The 21,238-nt window shown below is 38.9% G+C and overlaps 2 protein-coding genes across 3 annotated transcripts in view; one reads left to right on the top strand and one right to left on the bottom strand.

Annotated features, from left to right (window-relative positions):
* The window catches only part of sybl1 (synaptobrevin-like 1), a 307,369-nt gene that overhangs the window by 79,785 nt on the left and 206,346 nt on the right, over positions 1–21,238 (bottom strand). Inside the window, exon 7 of one of the 2 annotated variants that reach the window (XM_051935200.1) lies at positions 45–230. The exons of the other annotated variant lie outside the window; for it this stretch is intronic. Within the exon in view, the coding sequence (XP_051791160.1) occupies positions 60–230 (171 nt within the window). The 3' untranslated portion in view covers positions 45–59. Of the gene's footprint in view, positions 1–44; positions 231–21,238 lie in introns of those variants that run through there. 2 annotated transcript variants of the gene reach the window in all.
* The window catches only part of cnga2a (cyclic nucleotide gated channel subunit alpha 2a), a 70,337-nt gene that overhangs the window by 9,818 nt on the left and 39,281 nt on the right, over positions 1–21,238 (top strand). The window lies entirely within an intron of this gene.

Genomic DNA, 21,238 nt, shown 5'->3' with positions numbered 1-21,238 from the left:
TCATACCAACAGTAAAATATGGTGGCGGTAGTGTGATGGTCTGGGGTTGTTTTGCTGCTTCAGGACCTGGAAGGCTTGCTGTGATAGATGGAACCATGAATTCTACTGTCTACCAAAAAATCCTGAAGGAGAATGTCCGGCCATCTGTTCGTCAACTCAAGCTGAAGCGATCTTGGGTGCTGCAACAGGACAATGACCCAAAACACACCAGCAAATCCACCTCTGAATGGCTGAAGAAAAACAAAATGAAGACTTTGGAGTGGCCTAGTCAAAGTCCTGACCTGAATCCAATTGAGATGCTATGGCATGACCTTAAAAAGGCGGTTCATGCTAGAAAACCCTCAAATAAAGCTGAATTGGGCAAAAATTCCTCCAGAGCGCTGTAAAAGACTCATTGCAAGTTATCGCAAACGCTTGATTGCAGTTATTGCTGCTAAGGGTGGCCCAACCAGTTATTAGGTTCAGGGGGCAATTACTTTTTCACACAGGGCCATGTAGGTTTGGATTTTTTTTTCTCCCTAAATAATAAAAACCACCATTTACAAACTGCATTTTGTGTTTACTTGTGTTATATTTGACTAATGGTTAAATGTGTTTGATGATCAGAAACATTTTGTGTGACAAACATGCAAAAGAATAAGAAATCAGGAAGGGGGCAAATAGTTTTTCACACCACTGTATAATATAAACCAACATACATAATTGCATGCTATACTTTCATTAGATGTATCCACCTTTCCTATCTAATTGACTTTTCAATGAGTGGCACCATCAGCAAAGAGTGCTTGTGTTTAACTTGGGGGTTAGATGGACAAAACATAACATTTAAGTGGTCTTGAAGGTGACAATAGATGAGGGGGATTCATGCACAATGTTATCATAATTACATTGAAAATAGACCACCACTAAAGCCTAGTGACAGTTCTGTGATTATACATAGAAAAAGCTAGAGCAAAGTAACAGGAGGGCCTTAGATAGCAAAATAAAGCCAAATACAAACAAGATGCAATGAGGAACACACAGCTCCTTGTACCACCCTCATAAAATGATATGGCAGCCAAAGATCTAACTTGTGTCAATAGAAAACAAGAAGGTTTAGTTCCATTGGACTAAAGATCTGAAACCCTGGACAATGAAGAATAGAAATCCAGCACCAGGCTGATAAATCCTAGTTTGTGCTACTTAACATTGAGCAAAGGGCTAGAAAATGGTGTAAACTCAATATGCTAATGAACACTTACATCCAGATGTCAACAAATCAGGTTGGTGCTGCTGATCATGACACCCATTATGTCCCTATTTATGAGTAGAACAATATTTGAAGGCCCAGGACATGAGCCTCTATTGAGTCAATGGAGGCTATGATTGGGGCTCTTGAGAGACTGAGTGAGGAGTCTGAGTGTCTGGGCTTGCAAGTGTCCTGGATAAAAGCCAAGATCCAGGCCTTTAATGACCTATTGGGCACAGCCATCAGCAGTGTGTCTGTCTGCGGAGAGAGTGTCAACCTCGTCGAGAGGTTTACTTACCTCGGCAGTGATATTCGTGTCTCTGGTGACTCTTCCTATGAAGTCAGTAAGACAGATTAGGAGAGCATGGGGTCATGAGGTCACTGGAAAGGAGTGTATGGTGCTCCCAATATCTATGCAAAAGGTCCAAGTCTTTAAAGTCCTGGTGCTTCCTGTTTTGCTATATGGTTGCGAGACATGGACGCTATCCATTGACCTGAGACGAAGACTGGACTCCTTTGGTACTGTGTTTCTTCTGAGAATCCTTGGGTACTCCAAGTTTTACTTTGTATCAAATGAGTGGTTGCTATTGGAGTCCCGAATAAGGCACAGTACCTATATTGTGAGGGAGCATCAGTTACAGTACTACGGCCATATGGCGTGATTCCCCAAGGGTGATCTGGCTCACAAAATTATCATGGTTGAGGACCCAAGTGGCTGGACCAGGCCAAGGAGATGCCCATGTAACACCTGGCTGCAGCAGATAGAGACGGTCATTTCCAGAGGGTGGAATGGACTGCATGTCTTCCTCAGGGGTTGCCAACCAGGATCCCAAGCTGTTTCATCATGTGGTGGGTGCTGCAATGCACTGTACCAGTGCATGCTCCCCAACCTGACCTGACCAGGATATAAGGACATCAATAACAATCAGATTAATTCTTTCATATGTTTAGGCCATTTGTGAATCACACATGACAATGTCCTGAAATGACTCTGTGGTGACCTCCCCAGTGACCCGATATCAATCCATTTGGGATGTGGTAGAACAGTCTGTTTGAAGTAGTCATTCATCACTAACTAATTAAGTAGTGGAAACTCTGGAGTTGACATGGGCGATCATCTTGGTGCAGCACTTTAGACACCTAAGTGACTTCTTTGGCTGTTCTGAGCACATAAAGGTACTCAGCTCTCTATTAGGTAGGTACATCAACCTTACACAGTGCATGCCTACCACTATTCATCTAGAGAACTATATACACTTACAATATAAAAATCATTCTCTATCAGTATTGCATAGTCATTTTCCAACTGACAGACTTGTTCCTTTTTCTTTTTTACAAGACGCTAATTCAAGGGAATATTTTGAATTGAAAAAAAAAAGAACTTTTACGTTTAGGTTAATTATCATGTATGTACAACAAATTCATACGCCACTGAGCTTCTTCCTTCTGAGAATAAGAGCAGCAAGCAAATTGGCCAATTAAAGGCTCAGTGAAATCTACCTTCCTAATTAGATGTTACTTAAAGATGAGCGTAGCTGCTGTTCAAGCTTCTGTTTTATTATTGTCACAGTTTCCGAGACTAGGGAAGAAATGGGCTGTGTCTTCATTTTGACAGGCACCTATTTGCACGGCTTGTGAAGATTTTTTTTTACCAAAATAATAGAGCTTACTGTCTCCCATATCCCATATTGTTCTCCGTCACATAGTCTGTCAAAGCAGGACAAAATGGTAATCACTTCTGACTCTATGCCTTAGATTAATTTTTATTAGAATACCCAAATTTAAAAAATATATTCTAGCAAATTCTCATATGTTTCAGGAAAAGGGGATTCAATCAAATCCAAGTTCTTGGAGCACAGCAGTGCACATCCATGCCATTCTCCTTGAAAGTGCCATACTTATAAATACATGGGAAAAATACCACATCATACTATTTTCTAAGCACACCTGCTCCAGAGCAGGGTCGCATGGCTCAGAAAATGAATGAGTGGATCTCCTAATTAATATACATTTTGAAAACAATCACACAGATCCTTTTATTATAAAAATGGTTGAGATGTTTCCAATGCAAGGTTCCTAACGTCATCTACCAGACACTTGTGCCAGGCTCACACTACACAACTTTCAACCTTCTAAAATTACTGAACCATTCACACTACACAGACCTCTTTCTTTTGATCAGGTGTAGTGGTTTTAGATCCTCGTTGTGGTTTGCATACTACACAATCCATCACAGATGATGTTCACAAGTTGCAAGATCTTTCTTCCAACAAAGAGCATCTGATTCTGAAACTCAGTTGCCCCACAAAAACACAAATGAAAATGACTGTTCTTTTCATGTGATTTCATGTGAAGGAGAAGAAAGAAGAGGTCAAAACAGGAATTCATAAGGAGAGAATAGTTGAGTGGCTGTGGGCAGAACCTTGCCAGACATCTACCAACTTTTCCATCCACTTCTTGGGTCCACTGATGTGACATGCCATTGATGTCATTTTGAAGTCCCTTCTGGTTTCCATATCATTCACCTAAGTGTTTTCTTACTGTCCCAATTTCTATCTGTCATTGTTCTTCTCACATCTTGCCGTAGGTCTGCTCACACTATAAGAATTTTTTTTTTCAAAGAACAATAAAATTGTTAGAACATTAGAACACTCTAGACGATAACATGCCATTCAGCCCAACAAAGCTCGCCAGTCCTATCCACTTATTTCTTCCAAAAAAACATCAAGTCGAGTTTTGAAAGTCCCCAACGTCTTACTGTCTACCACACTACTTAGTAGCTTATTCCAAGCGTCTATCATTCTTTGTGCAAAGAAAAACTTCCTAATGTTTGTGCGAAATTTACCCTTAACAAGTTTCCAACTGTGTCCCCATGTTCTTGATGAACTCATTATAAAATAACAGTCTCAATCCACTGTACTAATTCCCTTCATAATTTTAAATACTTCAATCATGTCACCTCTTAATCTTCTTTTGCTTAAACTGTAAAGGCTCAGCTCTTTTAATCTTTCCTCATAATTCAACCCCTGTAGCCCTGGAATCAGCCTAGTTGCTCTGGACCTATTCTAGTGCTGCTATGTCCTTTTTGTAGCCTGGAGACCAAAACTGCACACAGTACTCAAGATGAGGCCTCACCAGTGCATTATAAAGGTTGAGCAGGACCTCCTTGGACTTGTACTCCACACACCGTGATATATAACCTAACATTCTGTTAGCCTTCTTAATGGCTTCTGAACACTGTCGGGAAGTCGATAGCTTAGAGTCCACTATGACTCCTAAATCCTTCTCATAAGGTGTACTCTCGATTTTCTGACCGCCCATTGTGTATTCAATTTGTACCGATGATCATGCTAAACATGCCTGAAAAGTCATGGTTCAAAGACTGAACTGTTTGTCCTTAACAGTCATGGGTATGCATAGCAACATGGCCTCAATCTGCAGATTTTGTTGTTAGTCTCAAAGATTTGTGTGCAATTGTCACCTCTTGGAAAAAACTCATGGAGATTTGCCTTATGGAATACATATATTTCTGAAATTTTAACATTTTTTAAACCAGTCATACATCTTCAGGATTGTGGAATATATTTTTGCCCAATTTATAATAACATCTTTCTGAGCAACCCTTAACAACCACTATTTTGTTGTTAGTAAAATGGTAAGTGAAAAAGTAAAGGCAATTTGAAAATTACTCAGTATCCGCGATGGATAGAAGCTAACGCAATACAACACATTTGCAATGACTTATGGGTAATCTGAACATGTACAGCGCAGCGGTCTCTCATTAATTTAGTTGAAGCCAAAGTCAAATGAGCATGGTCACTCTGGTTCTGGATTGCACCATTGTTGAACAACGTACTGTAGTGAGAATTCTTTGGGCAGAGGAAGTGAAACCTACTGAAATTCACTAAAGGGTGTTGGCTCAGTACAGAAGTGAAGACAGCATGACACAACAGTAAGTTTATGAATGAATAGAGAGGTTTAAAGTAAGAAGAACAAGTGTAATCGACAAAGGCTGATCTGGTCAACCATCAACATCGCGCCCACAATGTCTTCATTAGAGAAGACCGACGGATTATGTTGTCCACTGTTGCTGCACATTTGGATATCAGCTATGAGTCTGCACATGGGGTACCTAAAAGTTTGTGCAAGATGCATACCCAAACAGCTTACTTACGTGCACAAGCAGCAACACAAGGAGGTTTGCCAATTCCTGAAACATTACGTAGAAGACCTGAGTGTTTTGGAGTGGATTGTCACTGGAGATGAGACTCCATCACTAGGAGCCAGAAAGGAAGAGACAAAGCATGCAGTAAAGAAGAAATTCAAACAACAGCCCTCTGCCAAGAAAATCATGAAGACCTTCTTCTGGGACTTGTAGGGTCCTATTCTGTCACATTTTCAGGAACACAGACACTGCATTACCGGTGCAACATAGAGAAAAAAAATGAAACCTGCAATTCACAGCATGCAACAGCTTCAAAGGTGTTGGCAATGCAACTGTTGTGATTTGAATGTCTTCCACATCCCCTTACTGCCCTGATCTAGTACTATGTGACTAGTACATCCTCGATCCACTTAAAGAGGCTCTATGTGGTTGTAGGTTCACCTCTGATGATGAGGTTAAGGAAGCAGTGCAGACCTGGATTCAGGAGCAGCCAAAAAGCTTCTTCTCCCAAGGAATGAAGAAGTTAGTGAAACAATACAAGAAGTGCATCACCCTTCAGAGAGACTGTGAGGAGAAGGGATACAACTGTTAAGTTCATCTGCTCACAATTGCTGGTACTGAAGGGTAGGTTGCCTTTACTTTTTGATTCTCCCTCAGAGTTTGTTCATATTTCTGTCTCTCTTCAATGTAGGACTGACTCACTAATACCAAGGATCAAAATGGCAGAGCATTTCTTAGTTTTCTCTTTAGAGATCATTGTCATTGATTTTTGTCAATAACCACATTGTATATTTGTGGAGAAACACTGATAAGTCGTTTTTGAGTTAGTAGTGTTTTACAGAAAAAGTGTTTTTGTGAAATGTTGCTTTTGCTGGGGAAACTCTCTTGAGATTTTTTGGTCCAAATAGCGTTTCTTCAATCCAACCTCCCCCAGTTCGTCACAGGCTTGTTTTGTGTCGATATTCTGTTGAAAAATGGAAATGTGGAAAGCAAGTGAATAAGGCACCAGGAAACAAGCAAAGGGGCAAAACCTCTGAGCCAAACAGTAAAGTTAGTCATAGTCAAAAAATCAGCTGCAAAGGTTCAAAGCCAGAAAACTAAATTTGAAAATCATTCAAGGAGGGTTCAGAAGTATCTGCAATCTTGGACAACCAGTATGTGCATCACAAATGTCTCTCTATTATAAAAAAAAAAAAATCCTGGAAAGCAAAAGCAAGGCGGCGATACGTGAACTTCTCGGAAGACATTTAAAAGACCCAAAAGAGACTTGCCACGGAGCGGCTCGCGGGGACCGTAAACATGAGACTTGGTGCCAAGAGATGGTCCCAGGGACGTCTCGTGGGGACGTGGAACGTGAGATTCTTGCAAGACACGCCCTACTTACAAAAGATATCATATAACAGCACACCCATCAAAAAACACTCAGTGGTGTAAAAGCACGTAGTACACACATATCATGTGCTCTCAGCACATATAAAGTGTATAAGGACAATACGGAGAATAGAGACCCAAAGGCGCTGGAGAGAAAAAAAGGCAGATAAGAGATTATGAAAGCAGTGGAATTCGAAAGGCTCAAACAAACGATGGCGTGATACACATGTAGAGAAAGGTACAGAATTTGAAAGCAGTAAAATTCAAAAGTATTGTAGCGTCCCAGCCAGGTTGAGGGCTTTTTGGTTTTAAGTGATTGTTCGGTCTGATTGAGGGAGGGCTGACTACAGCACGGAAGACTGATAGCGGGGTATTGATTGATGGGTAAGGGGGGGCGTTGGAGAGGGTGCTATAAAGATGTGTTTGGGGTTAGGAAGTCGGCGATTGTTCTAGTACAACGTTTGTGACACTTTATCACGTCAGTCGCTACAGTATCAAAGAAAAGATAGAAAAGATCGCATTACCGCAAACAAAAGGTGATTAATCATCAGAACCAGGTGTAATTGAAAAAATAGCAGGACAAATCGAGGTCAGAAATAAAAGGCAAAGAGTAAACAACAAAGTCTTTTTGCATTCACGTCATTCAATGCACAAAACGTGGATTTACACAATAATGGACCATACGCTATGAGAATCTGTAGTCCCGGAACAGTTAAAGCAACGACAAGTTAAATTTCAAAGAATACACAATTCGGTCAGGTGTATATTGATGATCACGGAGAAGCGATTCAAATTTTAACAGGCAAAAAGAAAGGTAATGTATATATTCCGCATATAACATTATACACCAAAGGAGATTGTGATATGCCATTCGTATTAAAATGTTTACAGTTTACCGTGAGAATAGCTTTTGCTATGACAATCAATAAATCACAGGGACAAACATTAGAAAAAGTCGGATTATTTATTAGAGAAACAGAAACAATATTCACTCACAGGTAGTTATACGTTGCATTGTCACAATGTGTCTCCAAAAAATATTGTTTTTAATGAAGCTTTAAAGTAAAAGTGCAAATAATGAAATTGAAACAATTCCAAAGAAAAAAAAAAATTAAATTGTATATCCGATTAACCAAATACAGGGGTTGGCGAGTGAAGCCAGCAGGGGGCGAAGCCCCCTAGTTTGTAATAATAAAATACCTTACTACAAATGTTTGTAATGCACCATCTGTTGGAATGATAAATGCAATGCATATATCTCTGTCATATGCCATTTGGTATGGGATTTATAAAGCAGTGCTAATGTTTATGATGTGCCATTTGTTGTAAAGACAGTTGAAATGCATTTTATTGCTACAAATGCTTATGGTACTTTATGTGTTGGAATGACAGGTGATAGCAACTGGATGGAACACAGATACACATACACACAGACATTCATCCTTTTATTAAGGTTGGTGTTATTAACAACATTAAATACAGTTATTAAATATGGTAATACTATTAAAATATGTTGGGATTTTGCTTTGTTTTAAATTGTATTAAAAAGGCTTATAATGCATTTTATATCAAGTATTACACAGTATGTCATGCCATTAACCTCCATACCGTTATATTTACTCCCCACGGAAAAATGAGCTTTAATGGTTGAATTTATTTTCAACAAGAAAAAAATATTCTTATGTGTAACAGAAACACGTAAATACCAAATCGTCAACACAAATACAGTAGGTAAGGTATGTCTATTGTTCACTATTGTACTGATTCAGATTTAGTAGACTTCCTTTGTGTAATATTGTATTTGTTTAAACAGTCACCAACGTACAGCTCAACGTCACAAATGGGACAGCAGAAGTGTGTTTCCTTACGCACTTTTCTTATAATATTTTTTCTGTTGCTTGCACACAGGAGGGCAGAATGTCAGGACCTTATCAGCATGATGGACACCGTGTATTGCCTTATTGCAAGCTACCACAGCATAAGGCTTATTGTTTTTCACATCTCTCCTGACAGTTGTTGCATTGTGAACAATGCTTCAGGGGCTAACATCTTTCTTGTCCTTCCATTTGATCCAATCATTTTGCCATTTGCCATGCACTTACTTGCACCACAGTGAGGCTCCACATGACTAAATTCACCAGACATATCACAGCGGTTCGCTCATATTGTGCCATATGCATCATTTTCTCTATCTGTGTCAATCTCTATTGATCAATTCACATTAGTCATCACTATCACTTGATTTAACTAATAGTTCAGTTTCATGTTGTTCTGAAACTGGCTATACAGCTTTCATTTTATACGCAAATTATGTTTGTGTTGGTTGAAAGCTCCGCTCCACTCTTGAATACTGATGATTAACCACAGAGTGGCAGACCGCCTAGCAAATTCATGATATTTTTGCAGTATGATGTTATTTCATCCACAAGATGGAAGCAGAATACTCTTCCAAGCTTTATTCAAGCTCAATGCTGTATATGTCATCAAAATAAGTTATCTCAAGTACTCCTCAGGATTTACCGTTGTTACATAGATTTATGAGCCAGAGAGGTGTTCAGATATAATGCCAAGGAGGTTAGACATCACTAATTTATATGTTCATTTTATGAAAAAAATGTGAATGTAAAGAGGTGTTATTCAATTCAAAAGATAATGTATTACAGTACATTACATGTTTTTCAGAAATGCTCATTTTAGTTATTTAATATAGTAGGAGAATGTTTACTTATTGTATGTGTAGAGTTTGTATAAAAATATCTGATATTGAATTACAAGACAGAAATCTCATGACTCCCATGTTGACTGTAGCTATAAACTTTATATATTCCTACAAACATGATGTGTTCAACAGTGTGTAGGGTAGGTGGTGTCATTCTTGGAGAGGAGGTAGCATATCAACATTATATAATAATGTAAAGTTTTCCATTGCATCCTGACAGAACAGAACATGACAGAAAGAATTATGACTAAGATGGCTATCAGATTAACAGCAGCAACTGCTCACAGGAGACAGACTCTGTGCATAGATTTTGTTATGGTGCCCAAGCCAACAAACCTCAAGAAAGGAATTAAACTAAAAAAAAAACTCCGTAAGGCAGATAGATGTGTATTTGTCCCCAGGGAGATATTTGGCTTTTTACTGAGCGTGCTCTTTTAATTAGCTATTTAATTTGATGGTCCTCTCTTGAAGTGATGTTACCAGCCCAGCACACCACAGCATAGAAAGTCACAGAATTATAGATGATGTGAAGGATGTCAGACTACCCACATTTAAAAATGCAGTCTATTAAAGGAAAAAGGGAAACACAGGCTGTTTCTTATATAGTTCCTCTGTGTTTTGAGACCAGTCCAACCTGTCATTGATGTCCACCTCCAAGTACTTGTAGGAGTGGGCCATCTCTACATCCACTCCTTGATTAGTGACTGCACAGAGAGACTGTTTAGTGATTTGAAAGCCAATAACCAGTTCCTTGCTTTTGCTGATGTTAAGTTGCAGACAATAATGTGTGTACCAAGAAGCAAACTCCTTCACCTAACTCCTATACTCTGTCTCAGTGCCTTATCAATGCACCCCATTAGTGCAGAATCATCTGAGGATTTCTGCAAGTGACATGACCTGGTATTATATTTATAGTCACAGAAGTACAGAGGAAGAAAAATTGAAACAGGACTGTTCCTTGAGGTGCTCCAGTGTTGCTCACCTAAGTATCAGAAACACAGTCCTTGAATCTCACAAACTGCGGTCTGCCCAACAGATGGTCCATTATCCAGGACAGCATAGGCTCATCCACTTGCATATCTTTGAATTTAACCCTTAACATGGCTGGCTGGATGGTATTAAAGACAAATGGAGAAATAAAAAAAAACATAATCATCATGGTGCTGCCTGCTTTGTCCAGATGAGAATAAACCTTGTGGAGCAGATAGATAATTACATCCTCAACCTCCATCTTTTTCAGAGAGGCAGACTGAAGTGGGTCCAGGTGGTCTACCACAAGAGGACTCATATAGTCCAGGCCCAGTCTCTCAGAGGTCTTCATGATGTGAGATATAAGTGCCACTGGTCTGCAGTCATTAGGTGCAGAGACACCTACCTTCTTTGGGACAGGATCAATGCAGGATGTTTTAAGAATAAAAACTAGGCCTATCCCTGAAACTCTTAAGCAAGCGTGAGGCCTGCCCCCTAAAAGAAGACCAAGCTTACAAACTCTAGAAGGGAGAGGGAAACTGTGAAAACCCCTGTGCCAAAGAGCAAAAAAACTACAATCTTTTTAATAAAGTTTATTAATAAGAAAAAGAAAAATAGAGAAATAGAAAGTTATCCCAAAATCCAAGTATCAAACCTTTAAACCAAAGCAGAGTCCAAAAAAAAAAATAGAAAATCAAAAACTGCCAACAAATAAGAATACAAAAGGAATCCAAGAAGAGTAGAGCCAAAGAACAAGAGCAGGAGTTAATTCCTCCTCAATATTGCAGAGGCATGTTGGGCTTTATATGGCCTGAGAGCGGTCCCACAGTTGCAGTATTGGGGTGCCCGCCTCCCTTGGGTTCAAAATACACAGCACAAGAAACACAATCAAGGGAAATGAAATAAGAAAAGAAAAGCAAAAATACACAATGATTAAAAATCCAGATGACATTAACATAAAGGAGGAAAACAGAAAATATTTAAAAAAATAAAAAAACACAAAATAAACAAATATAAAGAAAATAAACTAAAGCCAGGGTGGAGCAATTGGCCAATCTATTTCCAAGACACTGCCACTTAAGTTTTATGATTCACTGTTTAGTAAGTATCCTAACAGTTGGTCTCGTTGTAGAGGTCTGTAATGTACTGATTTTTCAGTCCTACTCCCGACCACTCCTGCCCGCTGCCAAGAAAATGTCATCGGATTTCTGACAAGTTTCACCTGCTTTCTCCCATGCCTGCTAAAGGTTCCAATCCATTCCCAACTGCATTCTTAAAAAAGCAGAATCTATCAGGAGGGAAAAATATCACACAGACACAAATGAATCCATTCATGACTGCTTTTTCTTTTTCACTGATTCATAGAACTGGACTTGATCTATTGATATTGCTTTCAAAATATGATAGATAGATAGATAGATAGTAACAAGATGTCTTCTTTTGCCCAGCTATGTACACTTTTTGACTTAAAATTTAAAAACATATATTAATTAGGGGTGCACGATTCAGAAAATCTAACGATTCGATTCGATTTCGATTCTTGGGCTCACGATTCGATTCAAATCCGATTCTCTATTCAAAACGATTCTCGATTCAAAACGTTATGATTGTTTTTTATTTTCCATCAGTCTGATACAAAATACAGCCCTGAGATAACAGTTGAAGTCACATTACAAAAATATAAACTGTTGCAAATATAAACTGCAAACTTTCAACTTAAATTAAACAACTTATATTGACACTTTAAATAAAAGTAGATTAAATAAAACCAAATAAGAGCTGCTATAGTTGGTTGTAAAGTGCCATTATCAGAATAAATAAAAATGCTGCTACATTGGGCTGTAAAGTGCTGTAACAAGTGTAACATCCAAAATATTAATTAATTGTGAACATTTTCTTTTTACCTAAACCGTTTCCATTTCAGCAGACAACAGTTTTTGAACTGTGACAACTACAGTCAAACTGACAACAGATCAGAATATATTAGATTAGATTCAGGTGTATGCGCACATTAGTGAGTTTAAAGTCCACCATCTGCTGGAATGTAAATGTTCTTTTGTAGAAACAGAAGCTGGTCTACATGTTCTGGAGTTAGCATGCTCCGCTGTGCAGTTACTATGTCCCCAGCAGTTGAGAATACCCTCTCTGCTGCAACACTAGTACCAGGAATGCATAGGTAGCATTTAGCCAATTTTGCAAGGAGGGGAAAGACAGTCTCCTGAGACCTCCACCAAGTTAGGGGGTCTTCTGAGAGTGACAATGATGGAGTTTCCAAATACTTCTTCATCTCTTCCTCAGCTCTGGTGCCAGCGGATTTAGGAACATCTCTGACATTAGTGAAAGTCTTGCCTAGTAAATTCAGCAGGGAAGTATTTCTTTTTTTGGGAACAGGGGGGACTTCATCATCCAGCACTTCATTTGGGATGTCTGGCTCCTCATTCTGCATTAATGCACCATAAAAGAAAACAAAAACGCAATCAACCAACCTTTGTCTTTCAATTAGAAATTCAGTGTTATTATTAATCATTGTATATACCACACATATATACCATATATATATATATATATATATATATATATATATATATATATATATATATATATATATATATATATATATATAAAACAAACTAAGCAATAACTAGATATTATTGTGGTACATTTAAAGTGCTACATGTCAATGGTAATTTCACAACCATACACACTGTGTATGTGGTTTTGCTAATAGCATATTGTCATGCCACTGTCATGCAACTAGTGTTTTTCACTTTTACTATTAAAAAATATAATAAATTACCTCAAGTGTTGCCGCTTCAGCAATCACCTTAGAGTGTATGTCCTTTTGCTCGTCCTGAGAGAGAAAGGGCAGTGTTTTGAACCTGGGGTCCAGGCTTGAAGATATGTGGAGCATATTTTTGTCTGTCACACTCGTGTATCTCTTGGCCAGATCTTCGTGAATTGCCTGTTTGATTTCCCGGACGAGTGCTGTTTCACCACAGAATCCTGCTTTTGTTTCGTGAAGTAGCTGCGCATGTAGTGGGGCTATCACAGACAATGTCGGCGTGGCTTCTTCAGACATTATGTTTGTTGCCTCTTTTAATGGCTTGAGGGCTGCAGCAACTTCTTCTGCGTTGGCGACGTCGGTTTCGTCTAGTGTGCAGATGCCGGCTCCACATTTTCTTACTTCAGCAGAGAGAAGCGCAGCGCAAATGGCTGGTTGTTGCTCCAGGAATCTATCGATCATGTCGAATGCACTATTCCATCGTGTAGCCACGTCCGTTGTCAACTTGTGCGGTGCCAGCTCCAGAAGTTTCTGTTTCTGTTTCAAGACATGATTTGCGGTGGCACTGCGATGAAAAAATCCGGTAATTCTCCGAATTTTCCCCAGCAGACGTGAAACAGACGGCAGCTTCAGAGCTCTCTGTGTGGCGAGGTTGATGGTATGTGCGAAACATTTAACGTGTTGAAAGTTTCCCAGCTGTGCAGCAGCTAGCAGGTTAGCAGCGTTATCGGTAACAATTGCCAGGTCAGTGGTTGTGAGCTGCCATTCCTGTGCGACAGATTGAATGTTCTCCTTTATATGTGCGGCTGTGTGGCTTTCATTTATTGCTGTAGTTTGTAAAACTCGTGACTCAAGCTCCCAGTTGTCTGTAATATAGTGAGCGGTAAAGGTTACATATGACTGGACTGCCCTTGATGTCCATGCATCGCATGTTAAGGCTACTCTTGTTGCTTTCTTCAACGCTTCTGCTACTTTTTTCTTTGTCTCTTCGTATAACAGAGGTATCGCTTTTCAGCAAAAAGCTGACGGCTTGGTATAGCGTATCTAGGCTCAACTGTTTTCAGCATGTACCGAAAGCCTTCATTTTCAACAACGCTGTAGGGACGCAGATCTTTGGAAATAAAACAGGCTATGGATTGAGTTATTTTCTTCGCCCGTTCAGAGTTGGTTGGAAGTTTGCAACATTGATGCAGAGTGCGTTGGTCTCCTGGAATGTTTCTTACTTTTGGCTGAACTTCGTTTGCATCCTCTGGATGATGACGTGCCATGTGAGTCCTGAGGTTTGTAGTGTTTCCAAAATATTTGATTTTAGCTTTACAAAGCTTGCATATGACGTGAGTTTTATCAATCTCTTTCTTGCCATCAATGTTGTAGAATCCAAAATGTGCCCAAACGTCTGCCTTAAATGAGGACAGGGCAAGTTGAATATTCTTTTCCACTGTGTTTTCCATGGCTCGTCTATCGAATGCTTGCGCGAGCGCGCACTCACTTTCTTCTTACTCACACCAAGGATTACTATCTGAGCAGAAACTGGCATAGCACCATCTATAGGATTGACAAACTCCTATCCGGAAAAATAGTTAAACTCGTGCCGTTATAAAATGGGAAATATGAATCGATTTTGTGTCCTGTATGAATCGATTTTGAATCGGTAGAGATAAAATTGCGATTCTTTCGCGAATCGATTTTTTTGCACACCCCTAATATTAATATTATTGTTGTGTTCTTTTGTGTGTTGTTATGCAATAGAAATAGCAGCCCAGCAAGTCCTTAAAAAGTTTATTAAGTAGATGAATATGAACTAAACATTTAAAATGATTGAATTGTTTGATTATAAAAATTAATGATAAATATTGTATATGAAGGTGTGTGCCAAGTTTCAATTATATCCTTTCCCGTAAGCATGAACAAAATGTGTTCACTGTAACAGACAGACAGACTGATATGCCTGCTATAAGACAAGCATTTAAATTACGTGTTAATCACGTATTGGGCAAGTTGCAATCTGACTGCAGTGCAACTGAACACACCATTAACCCTGAACACATGAAGATAAGGTGATACAGATATGAAGGAAACAAAGAAAACAGAGCAATACTCTAACAAGTAATCGTAACGTGTACATGCCTTACAAGCTGCTATGTATAGGAACAACATACCTGCAATGATTCATTTGAAAACAGTTTAAAACAAATTCAAAAAACAAGACACCACCATATCACAGACACACGTGTGTTATCTTTTCTTCTTTTCTGACTGTATCAGTTTTACAGAGAAGTCGTATTGAATGTCATTGACAAATTATAATAGTAAAGTAAAATACAGTAAATATGATTTGTTTTTCAATATTTTTCCCTACACTTTGACTGTAGCAGTGCTCTTCGGGCTCCCTTTTGTGCTTCAGTTCTGTAGATTTATCCATCTTTTGACTATTTAAGTTTCGATTTTCCTAGTTTCCTTGATATTTGGGCCCACTTTTCAGGTTATCAATTTGGAATTTGTCTTTTGTTTGAGTGCATTTTTCTCTTTTTCCTTTTATAACTTTTTTGTATATTTCACTATTAGTTTTGTTTCACTAGAACTTTTGCCCTCATTTATTTATTTTGTTTTTCATTTTAAAATTTTTTTTGATTCATTTGGAATTTTTTTCATTTACTCTGATTTAATAAATCAAATCATAAATTTGAATAATATGTTAGAATTCTGTGTTCGGGAAGATATCTTTGGGTGATTTTGCCCAGTGGACTGAATTACTGTTCGTTTTTGTTGTAAGAAAACGGTCAGTCAGATAAGTTGCATTTAAAAATTCAATATAAATCCTGCTTGGAAACATAAACTTTTTGTGAATATGAAAATGCTGGAAAGTGTTGTTTTGTGGGTTGGCCAAAATACTTCATTATGGAACTGGCATTTACTTTAACTTAAAGGACAAGAAACAGAAGGTAAAATTATTTTAAAAAATGATCTTATATTAGAAGTCATCAATTACAATTAACCACCTTCCACTTAAAATTTTAGAACAGATTAGATAAACTTTATTAATGCCATGGGGAAATTCAAATGCATACAGCAGCAGAAACACAGAAAACAAGAATAGAGAATCACATGACACATAAAACAGTCAATCAATTGATAAATAAATAAATAAAATAAATAAATACAAATACAAATAAACTTAACAAGTACATTCGGTGTAAGTATTGAATTGCCTGATAGCAATGGGCAGAAAAGACCCCCAGATGTGCTTCTTAGCACACTTTAGTGAAATGAACCTGTGGCTAAAAGTGCACCAAGAGAGGGGATTAAAAACACAGTAAAATTCAAATATTAAACTAGCATATTCACTTCCAACATTTAACACTTTCACTTGCTAAGAACGTATTAAAAGTATGCAGGTCAGTTAATTTGTCATTTACTTTATGTGTTATACAGTATATATTACAATGTCCAGAACAACTAAAGCCTTAGCATTCTCAATAAAAAGCACGTCCTGGAATTATTCCTGTTGTTTATCAAGGCCGACATGTTTTGGGACTATTGGCATTACTTCAGGTCAATGGATGTACTCACACTTGCCACGTTTGTTCAGTATGGTGCCCAAGTGCGATTGCCCCCCTCCCTATTCCCCCACTGGCCTGCACTCACACTGCCCTTAACGTTCTTTGCTTTCATCATGACCGTGCGACTTCATGTAAGGCCAAAACAAGATACAAACACGGAGTGACAGCATGCATGTCAAAATGATTTTACTTATTTTGTGGTTGTTTTTGAGTTGTGTAGGGCAGGATAACGCTCTACTCTCTTACAGATTTATTGAGTGTACAGCGTTTCGCTGTTATCGTGCTGCATGTACGAGAAGATTTTTATGGAGACAAATGATGTCAACTACAATTCACGATCATGTGTAAGGTGAGAATAAAAACCTGTTTTAAACTCAAAAGATATTGAATGAAGTGAGAATGGCACTTTCTGACTTGTCACATCATTGACGTCATGTCTGTTTTCTGTGCTCTGGGAATGTTTAGCATTCACACTGTTCCTGAATGCTACTGAGGCGTGCTCGGGGCCACCTCTTCCAAGTGGGGCAGGGGGCGGTACAGTTGGCCTGGCATGGAGTGATCGGTAAGGCCAATAGTCTAGTTAAACGAAGTAGACTTTGCAGGATTACATGCAGACAAGCATGCTCGGGCACGGATCGAATTGCCAGTGTGAGTACACCCTAAGCATAAGCCAGGGCCTAAAAATGCATGATTAAAAAAATTGTACCTTTTAAAGCTTTTGTACTATATTAAATATAATAAATTAAATAAATGCTTAATTGAATAGAATTTAAAATTACTTGTAAAGCACATAAGTAAAATGTTTTATTGCATACTTTATTATACTGCAGGAAGTTTTGTAAGTGATATTTTTAACAAAATGTATTATCAATTTATCATGATATAGAACTCTACAAAGTGATAATAACATATTTCAGGAGTCTTTTTATCTCCAATAGCAATGGATTCTTGTTAGTGTAATTAATAAAACTCTTAATAGGTCCTCATATGAAATACCCAGTGTTCAAAATATTCTTAATTCTGGGAATTCTGTACCAATCAACTTGGGGGGCATAAAAAAATTCAGCAGGTCCCTTATTACCTGCACCAGTCCAACTTTTCTTTTACACATTTCCCATAGTGGGCTGGAGTCGACATGTGTTGACCCGAGCTGAATTTTTACAGTCAATTTTTCATTAGTAAAAATATGGCTATGTGTCCTGACCGGGGCTTTATTGGAGTGTGACAGTAGAAGAGGTGAGAAGGCAAATAAACCAGGACTTTAGTTTTGAATTGTCAGTTATGCTAGTCACATTGTAACTAGATCCAGAAAAAGACTTGGGGACTTGGCTTTGCCTGAGAGAGAATTCAAGGATTAGAGTTTTTCTGTTGAGAACCAGGGAGGCTTTGCTGAGTGACTGGACTGGTATGTGTTATGTTTGCCATCAGACAGACAGCATACTTTTTGTTGTAAATATAAGCTGAATTCAAAAATACATTTGTCATTTCTGGTGTATCTCTTTTCAGGGCTCCTTATGTTGCTTAATGATGAAAATAGCTGAAAGAAAACTTGATGGTACACAATGTGATGGTACTCGTGTTGTTAAGTACTATTTCTGTATTTATTTCCTAAACTCATTTGTTCCTAGTCAAGGTCTCCTAGGACCAAAGCTTGTGTGGAAGTTACATATCCAGATAAGAACAGTCGTCATAGATAGATAGATAGATAGATAGATAGATAGATAGATAGATAGATAGATAGATAGATAGATAGATAGATAGATAGATAGATAGATAGATTGACTTTATTTCGCTCCAAGGGGAAATTAAATTAAAACTTTACAGATGCTCAGGTCAAGTCAGGTTGGGGAGCATGCACTGGTACAGCACATTGCCGCACCCACTTCATGACAAAAAAAGCTTGGGATCCTGGTTGTCAACCCCCCCAAGCAGACATGAGGTCAAGTCCCACCCCCCAGAAATGACTATCTATCTGCCACAGCCTGGTCTTGGCCTGGTCCAGCCACTCGGGTCCACAACAGTGAGGATTCTGTGAGCCAGATGACCCTTGGGGAATTGCACCACATATCTGTAGTGCTGTAACTGATGCTCCCTCACAATGCAGGTAATGTGCGACACTCATCAGTAGGACATAAGGAGAAAGAGAATCTTTAGTTATACTTAAGTGTTTTGGCTTGTGCTTTTTGAAAAAAGTGTTGTTTACAAATAAAAACCTTTTAATTGAACCCAGAATTGTATTGGATGACATTGTGCCTGTGTTTTGGGGCTCAGTGGTGCCCCCTTGTGGTTACAATATATATAAAAAGTAAAAAAATAATAAATGTATGTATAAAATGGTAGCGCTGCTGCCTCGCAGTTAGGAGACCTGGGTTCGCTTCCCGGGTCCTCCCTGCGTGGAGTTTGTATGTTCTCCCCGTGTCTGCGTGGGTTTCCTCCGGGTACTCCGGTTTCCTCCCACAGTCCAAAGACATGCAGGTTAGGTGCATTGGCGATCCTAAATTGTCCCTAGTATGTGCTTGGCGTGTGGGTGTGTGTGTGCCCTGCGGTGGGCTGGCGCCCTGCCCGGGGTTTCTTTACTGCCTTGCGCCCTTTGTTGGCTGGGATTGGCTCCAGCAGACCCCTGTAACCCTGTAGTTAGGATATAGCGGGTTGGATAATGGATGGATGAATGTATAAAATAAACAAACTACAACTCCTCAAACACACATACAAACTTCTGACTTGAATAAGAGAGCTGATGCTGCCAATCCAGTCAATGCAGGCAGTGTGGTGCAGTGATTAAGGGTTTGGACTTCAAAGCCTGAGGTTATGTGTTCAAATCCCGTCAGTGACACTGTGTGACTCTGAGCAAGTCACGTGACCTGTCTCTGCTCCAAGTGGAAAACCAAAAAAAATGTAACCAATTGTATCACAAATGCTGTATGTCACCTTGGATAAAGATGTCAGCTATAATGTAAAGGTAGGGTGCAGTCAGGGCTGTCTTAATGTATGTCTTAAAGCTAGGCAGTTGTCCGGGTGCCCCACAAGCATAGGGACCCTATGCTAGTCTATGTATGTTGTGACTTGCTGAGTGGTTGTGTAAGGAGGGGCCCCAGTGCACTGCCTTGCCCGGGGTCTATAATACTGTTAAGATGGCCCTGGGTGTAGTAAGACGTGGTCAGATCTGCTCAGTTGTACTACAGGTTTACATTTGAAGGCACTGACATTTGAATATACCAAGTCCAGCTTGTTGTGTCCACAACAAGTCTGTTCATTCCAAAGTCTGCCTGGTTAAGTTAAAGGGATTCTAGGGATTCATTAGTATATTAGTACAGAGTGAATCATTTCTGTTTCCGAGCTAATAAACATTAATCAGGATAATGTGTCTTTCCTCCCTAGGCAGTAACATAGACACATTTAGTCAGTATGTCAATGATGGCCTGACGCATATGAGTTTTAATTGTAATATGCTTGTTGTTTTTTACCATCACTAATTCACTCATTTTCAGCCCCCCTTCTGCATTTTCCTCTCCATCTGATTATATCTAATGAAAGCAGACCAGCATTAAAATAATGCCTGAAATAAGAAGTTTAACCTGGTTCTCTGCAATAAACAAATGCCACAGGACCTGAACCTGCCGTGTTTCGCCAAGACATGTAGAAGTCCACCCAATTTATTTAAAAGTGAACATTCCATATTTATGGAATACTTTCCGCCTTACTTTTATCTTTGCTCCATATTCTTTCCAGCTTCCTACAAGCTGCTCCTGTGGTAAGGTGCAATGGCCAGCAGTGATCACAGTGCTACCAGCTGAGTACAGGAACAGTTAATATATCTCTCTTTATGTTCTTAAGAGTTTCTTACATTCTCAAATGCTGGATATATAGGTAGCCATTAGATATGTAGAAAGGATACCCATTCCCACCATTATTAATCAAACCTAGGCATAGCGGTATAGTGGAAATTTCTAAGTGATCATATACACATACATTAAGTTTCTTCACAGTCAGTTTCTACCAGCAGTGTTAAATAAAACCCATAATACATTAAGTAACTCTATTAATGGTTTGTCACACAAAGCTAACAGTATTTCCATTAGACTGATGATATTCTTCAGATCAGTTACCCAATAATCGTTATTCAGCCTCACCTGCAAGATATGGTACTGACACTGTTGAACCTGTGGTTGCCATGGCATGGCTGTTATTGCTATAGTAATGGTGAACCTCCCAAGGGAATCCTGCCCATGATGTTACCACTCAAGCTCAATTAGGCTCTCTGTTTATTTACTCTTACATTGTAAAGAGTGTCAGACAGATTTGTTGATTTTGCTTGTGAGTTTAACTAATGAGCTCAGAGCTTTCTGCAGTATTGCAGAGGCACATCAAAAAACATCAGTCCTGTACATGAGGAATCAGAAGGTCGAGCTTCCAGCCATTTAATTTATTTTGCTTAAACTGGATG

Source organism: Erpetoichthys calabaricus, chromosome 12 (genome assembly GCF_900747795.2).
Source record: "Erpetoichthys calabaricus chromosome 12, fErpCal1.3, whole genome shotgun sequence".
In the NCBI taxonomy this organism is placed as follows: domain Eukaryota; kingdom Metazoa; phylum Chordata; class Cladistia; order Polypteriformes; family Polypteridae; genus Erpetoichthys; species Erpetoichthys calabaricus.
This window is presented reverse-complemented; position numbering and strand designations above follow the sequence as displayed.